Source organism: Tupaia chinensis, unplaced genomic scaffold, assembly GCF_000334495.1.
Source record: "Tupaia chinensis unplaced genomic scaffold, TupChi_1.0 Scaffold142100_1, whole genome shotgun sequence".
NCBI classification, from domain to species: Eukaryota; Metazoa; Chordata; class Mammalia; order Scandentia; family Tupaiidae; genus Tupaia; species Tupaia belangeri.
The window spans coordinates 2,058,188-2,064,908 of NW_006201951.1; the positions used below are offsets into that span (position 1 = coordinate 2,058,188).

The 6,721-nt window shown below is 58.0% G+C and overlaps 1 protein-coding gene across 1 annotated transcript in view; it reads right to left on the reverse strand.

The window, feature by feature from the left end:
- Positions 1-3,740: 3,740 nt before the first annotated feature.
- Positions 3,741-6,721, reverse strand: part of PPP1R26 (protein phosphatase 1 regulatory subunit 26) — a 7,770-nt gene continuing 4,789 nt past the window's right edge. The window contains exon 5 of the mRNA XM_006163402.3: positions 3,741-6,714. Coding sequence (XP_006163464.1) covers positions 5,224-6,714 — 1,491 coding nt within the window. The 3' untranslated portion in view covers positions 3,741-5,223. The remainder of the gene's footprint in view (positions 6,715-6,721) is intronic.

Below are 6,721 nucleotides of genomic sequence, written 5' to 3' on the forward strand. Positions count from 1 at the left end.
TTGCTATAGGGTGCGTGCGCTCGCCAGACAGACAGAGAGAGACAAAGAGACAGAAAGCGAGAAATCACCCCCAAGGGGGGATGGCCACGCTGCAATCCCTTCTCCTCCATTCTCCCCTCTGGATCTTGGGCACGCATGCACACGTGCCTGGCGTGAGTTTTAAGCCTCCGGGTCCGGGACACGAACTGCGGTTGACTACGTGGGAGTCCAGCGACATAGCCATTACGCTAACTGCTGGTCCCATCCCAGACACCATTTCTAACAGCTGCTAAGAAGCCAATGCCAGGCTAGATCCCGAAGTGCTTTCAAAGAGAAAAGCGCCTGGAAAGGTAGATGAGAATGCCAGGGCCTCTGCTCCAACTCGGGCCGTCTTCCTGAAGACCCGGTGGCTGTCCCAGCTCGGGCGTCCGCACCACCCCGAGTACATCCTCTCCCTTTCTCTGCCAACTTATGGTCTTCAGAGTTCTTCGACGTTGTCACCTATGGCTCCTCCCTCGGGGGCAGGACGTACCACAGACCCCTATTTTCAAATGGAGGATTGGGGACCAAAGAAGGGCCCAGCGCAGCCCAGGGAGCGCTTGCCGTCAGTGCACACTCCGCAGACCCAGCCCCAAAGTCCTCCACACCTGCAGGAGTCCGAGGCCTCCAGTGACGACAGGGTTCAAGATCTTCGTCTTTTTTTACAGGGGGTATGTGCTCCCGAGAGCGAGCGAGCGAGCACGAGCCGCTCATGGGGCACGGCCATGCTGTAAATCCGTCTTTCTGTCTCTTCCTCATTTTGGAAGTTTGGACACGCAGGTACACAGAACCTGTCCATTTCTCAAGCTGCCGGGTCCGGGACTCAAACCTGGGGGTAGTCCTGGGAATCCAGCTGCTTCAACCACCAGGCCATAGAGTCATCCCAAGACCTTCATCTTTTTTACATATTCCAAACTGAAATCTTTACGTGTAGAGGAAAAAGAGCTGACATCCCTAACTTAACCGTGTTCTGTCTGGGATTATAGCACATCCACACGGTGCTGAAAAGGAAAGTGACTACGGCCCCTTTCAAGACCTGAATTCCAGTCCGAACAGTCGCAGGGAAGGTGACTCAAACATTTAAGGGGATAAATCGGTTTCCACGGACATTAGAAAAGGGAGGGGACGGCAGTTTCTGAAAACCTCTCCTCTCTCCCTGCCGTCTTAGCTTTGTTCCACCCAAACACTGAAGCTGAGAAAAGAAATCAAGTTCTTATCACGCTCCTAACCATTTAATTTAGCTGCTGGTTTGGTTAAAAACCAGTATCCTTGGAATCAGCAGATGATATAATGGTACATGGCTGGACTCCCACTTGGTCAACCGTGGTTCGAGTCCCGGACCCGGCGGCTTAAAACTCACGCCAGGTGCGCGTATGTGTGCATGCCCAGAATCCTGAAAGAAGAATGGAGGAGAAGGGATTGCGGCATGGCCATTTCCCTGGGGGGTGACTTCTCACTTTCTGTCTGTCTGTCTCTCTGGAAAGTGCACGGGCGCCCTATAGCAAAAAATCTCTAAACCCCCCCCTCCAAACCCAATAATCTCTCGCTCTGAACATACATTTTCATAGTCATTTCTGTGTTTTCTCTTAATTGTATTTCTTCAGAACAGTTCCAGGCACATGGCAAAATATGTTGATATTGATAAAAGAATCTCAGAACCAGCAAATAGCGTGACGGCTACATCGCTGGACTCCCACGCAGTCGACCGCAGTTCAAGTCCTGAACCAGGTGGCTTACAGCTCAGGTTGGGTATGTGTGCATGCATGGCCAAGATCCCGAGAAGGGCCTGTGGCATGTCCATCCCCTGGGGGTGACTTTCACTTTCTGTCTCTCTGGCAAGCACATGCGCCCTATAGCAAAAATCTGTTAAGAAAAAAAGAGAAAAAGACTCTCTTCCATTCAATGCACGGAACACCAGGAGCCTCAGCAGCTCGGCCTGTGGCCTGCCCACCCCACCCGCCCCACCCGCCATGTGGGGAACCCGGCTGCGAATGCAGTGGCCATGAGTTTGGGCTCGTCCCCACTTGGACAGGCCTCAGTGCTGAGGGAGGAGGGGCCGGGGAACAGCCTTTTGATTTTCTAGGAGGTGAAAGTGCCTACCTTTACCCTCTGGTTTTCCAGTGCAAATGTGTCTTATGCTGGGACAAGCTGTCATCTGACTATTCAAACACGGAGCGGCAGGGGCAATTTGGGGCCTCCCCCTGGAGCGGTCTCTCTCTTCCCTGGGGGATGTGGGTGGAGGTTGTCAGACTAAGCCTGGGGCAACTCCCTGTTCCTCTCTCTATCCCCGTTCTGCGGGACCCAAGGAGACACCCCAGAGGACTAGACACCTCTTAAAACCGGCTCCCGGGGTTTAAGGGACACAGCCAGTGTGATGGTTAAGGGACTGGACTCCCGCATGACCGAGCAGTTCCAAGCTGCTTCAAACCATGCTGGGTGCAGAGTGCACACGTGTGCTCAAAACCCTGGGAGGATGGGAGAAGGGACTGCGGCATCGCTATCCTCCCGAGGAGTGATTTCTTTCTCTGTGTCTCTCCAGCGAGCACATGTACCCTATGGCAAAAACCTAAAAATAAGTAGGAAAAAAAAAAAAAAAGGGCTTCACTATTCTTCACTTTCAATGAAACGGACCCCAACCACATGCCCTGGAAGTGGGAGGGACTCTCTGGGCTGGACTTGCCACCAGGTCCTGATCATTGTGAACTGCAGATGCGTTGTCGCTGTCACCGAGAGCCCATGGGACTCTTCTTGCAGGGTGCACATCTGCACCCACACCAGAGGGGCCGCAGACGCCAGCCGGCATCCCAGAGAGGGGCGGCAGACACGCTCCCCGGCTCCTTCCCTCAAACCTACAGGGTGGAGGGGAGCAGGCGCGTTTTCGCACCACAGGCAGGCGGCAGTTCCAGGGACGGCCGTGTGGTGCCATCAGGTTTGCGTTGTTAAGACAAATGGGCAAATGGAATTGCTCTCCATTCAATTCTTCCTTATTTTGCCAAAATGATGTTATTGTGCCTTCCACGGGAGAGGGAGAGAGCAGCCCTTGAAGGGGTGTCATCAGTCCTCCTCCCTTTCTTTTCCCTGCCAGAGTTTTGGGCATGCAAGTGCACACATGTGCTTGGCATGTTTTTCAAGCCACAGGGACTGAGATTTGAACCATGTCGTTGGCCACGAAGCCAGCTGCCTTAAACACACCACCTGCCGGCCCTTCACCGTTAGGGATGCCGAATTGCTGATGAAAGCAAGAAAAGGGGAGGCTCGAGGGTGATTTCCAGCGGCAGGTGGAGGCCCCAAAGGAGGTGCTGCTCAGAGCAGGAGGGCGGTGTGGCCAGGCCAAGTCCGGCCCGGAGGTGGCAGCTCTGAGCTCCGAGCAGGACGTCTTGGGCAGCAGCAGAGCCACCACCCGGAGGCCCTCTGTGGTCGCTGCCTCCACAGACTGAAGAGGAACAGGTGTCTCCAGGGGCTGAGGGTCTCCGAGTGTCTCCTGAGTAAGGGGACGTTCTGTGGTGGCTGCAGGCCACCTGTGGTGATGCAGAGTGTGGGTGCTGGGGTGCGTGTACACACGTGTGCGCAGGGAACACGGAGCTGCGGCACATGGCACGCTCCATGATGCACCGGGTCGGGCTCCTCCTCCTCAGAGGCAGGACGCCAGGCCCAGGAGACGTGGGGCGCTCTGGCTGACACCCCGCTCCTGCCGGACTCTGCAGGATACACTGCACGGCCACTCCAAGGGTAGTGCTTGATTTATTCGTATTAAAAACAGTTCTTATATACAAAACAAGCTGGTTTTCGTTTTTGAGGGTTAAAAGCACTCTTTAAAAAATTAAATAAAAGTTAAAGCATGGATTACACGGAATCAGTTTTTCCCAGAAGCACTTCAGTGAACAGATATGCCGCAAGAAGCTCTGACATACGCCAGGCTGGCAGCAGACCTAAGGGGGACCCTGGGTGCACTCACCACAGCTCCCAACCCCGCTGGTGCTGCCGCAGAGGTGAGTCCTGCCAAAGCCGGGGTGCATGGTAGAAAACTCCCATGCGTGCTGGAATCCTGACCCATGGCAAAGCAGGCCCTGGTCACGGTGGAAGGCGTGCAGCTCTGGGCGCCCGGTGGCCTGCTGGACAACCATGCTGCCCAGTACCGCTCTGGCCTCAGTTGCTGCGGGTGCCACGGTGGCCTCAGAACGGAAGGCACAGGTCGGCAGGGCGGCGTGGCTCAGCCTGAACTCAGGGCCAGAGGCTGCTCACTGCCTGTGAGGGTGCCCTGGTGCCAGTCAGGGCCCTGACCTGTCCAGGAGGTGGGCCCCGCAGGGCCGTCCAAGGCATCAGCTGCCTGGGCACATCCCTGCCAGGCTCCGGCTCCTGCAGGGTGGGTGGGAGGAAGGCTCGTGCCCAGTACCGGGCCTCTCACGTCATCAGTGCCCGATGTCTCCGGGACCGAGACTCCACGCAGCCCTAGCAGCGTTCGTTCAGGTGCACAGGTTAAAAGGACACGTGAAACGCGAAGGACGGGGCTCCGGTACTGAGGCTTCTCATGTGGGAATCACGTGAACGGGGAAAGCTGGTCAAACAATCCAGACTTCGGGGCTGAGTGCAGCGCAGCCTCTGCAGGGCCTCACGTGGGTTTCCACACCTGACAGGAGGGCTTACTGTGCTCCCGGGTCATCGTGCTTCGACATCCTGTCCACCGAAGCTGGACGGCAGTTCTCAGAAGACACGCCCTGGCCTCTAGGGAACGGCGTCTTTTACATAAAAGTGCCACAGCAGCTTCCCAGCTGCCACCTTTGGGCACCAGTGATGCCCGGAGAGTGACAGCCAGCTGCCTTGCTTATGTGTGTCCTGCAGGGACGGCTGGGCCTTCCCACCAGCAAGGCTCTAAGTCGTATCTCCATCTTGCTGGCCTGGTCGTGATGGGAAGCAGTGTGGCTTGCTCACCGGAGACCTGTCTGCAGGCCACAAGATGCTGCGCTCCCAACACCCACACCGTGGGACATTTTCTAAAAATACTTTACAGCACTTTACATCATTTACAAAAAGCTACAAAAAGCATATTTACGAGGACACGTCTGTTAAATAACCTTGGCTCATGGGAGTACACGTATGTACAGGGTGCCGTGTGGCGGACGCCGGGGTCTCAGACCAGGCTGCACAAGCGCAGACGCACGGTTGCAGGGAACATTTCGCAAATACGGTGCCGGACGGGCAACGTGCTCACAGCTGCAGGACTGTGCCCTTCACAACGGAGCTGCCACCACTGTCCTCCACGGAGGTGTCGCTGAAATCACTGGCGTCACTGCCCAAGGCCTCCTGGTCTGGGTCACCCCTCTCAGAGACCCTCTGCCGATACCGCAGGTCTAGAACATTGTCCTCTGACCCTGAGTCCCTTCTGTCATGCAAACCCAGCCCAGCCTGTGTCCTCTTCTGTGGCCAGTGGCCCCCTTCCTTCTTCCCGAGCAGGTGCGGGCCTCCGAACACTGGGCTGTGGACTGCCTGGGCCTCCCTGAAGCCCGAGAAGGATGGGCCCTGCAGAGGCAGCCCCAGGTGGGAGCTGAAGAGGCCAGCTTGCTTGCATCCCCAGGAGACGCTCTTTCCGAAGTGGAACAGCTGGGTGGACAGCAGGGGCGAGAAGCCTGGGAAGGGCAGGCTTTTCCTGGGATCTGGCCCCAGGGTGGGTGGACACCGGGCCTGTGCCGCAGACCCCCTCTCTCTTTCGCCCCCTAGGCCACCTTTCCATACAGAGTCTCGACCTTCCAAGCTTAGTGCCCACGGGCTGAGCAACCTGCTCTGGTGGGCAAAGTCGCTCCATGGAAGGGCGAGGCTGGCCTGGGAACCCCTGTCCCTCTCAGCTCCTGGACCTGGAGCCAGCAAGCTCCGGCTGCCGTCACTCGTGCGGAAGGTGCCCCCAGCGCTTCCTGCCTGGCTGTCCGCCTTGCTGCCACAGGGTGACTGCCCGGAAGCACTTGTAGCAGCAGGCTCGAGCCCTCGGGGGCTCTGTGCTTTGTGGACATAAGCATTTCTCCTGTTTGCTGGAGAGCCCTTGGTACAGGCTCTCCCACTGGTGCCCTGGGGTGCCGGCTCACAACTGGCCAGGCTGGTGGGGAGGCCAGTGGTGCACTCGGTATGGGGGGCGCCCTTCCTGCCATGGACAAAGAGGCCAGTTATGGCCGGGGCCCCGGAGCTCTCTGTGCCCCGGAGGCCTTCAGCTGGCTGAGGGGCCCCTCTGGCCCTCTGGCTTCGTGTGCACACGCCAGGCTGTGGGGCTGGGGCTGGCTCCCTCCTGCACAGCGTCTCTGGCCTGGCTGGACCCCCAGGCCCGAGAGTGGCGGGGTTCCCTCCTGGAGCTTCAGAACTGCTCACCGACTCCTTGGCTTTCTCTGCCAAGAACTTCCTGATCTCCAGCTCAATGCTGTCGTCACTGTCCACCGAGCTGCTGTCGTCTGACGGGGAGCTGGGGCTCGGGGCCGGGTGCTGGCAGCCACGAACGCCCATGTCATCGGAGAACAGAGCCGCTTCTGCGACTTTTCTCTGTGAGTGGAGCGCCAGGGCCACGTGCTCGCTCCCCTCGGTTTCGCTGCCGAGGCGGTGCGCAGGCCTCCGCTCTGGCCTCTCCCTGCCCTCTCCCTTGGCCCTGGAGAGGCAGCTCTTCAACACGTGCGGGCGGCCATCCGTCCTGGCTCTCCGGCCGCCGAGCTGGTGTGGGCACTGCGTC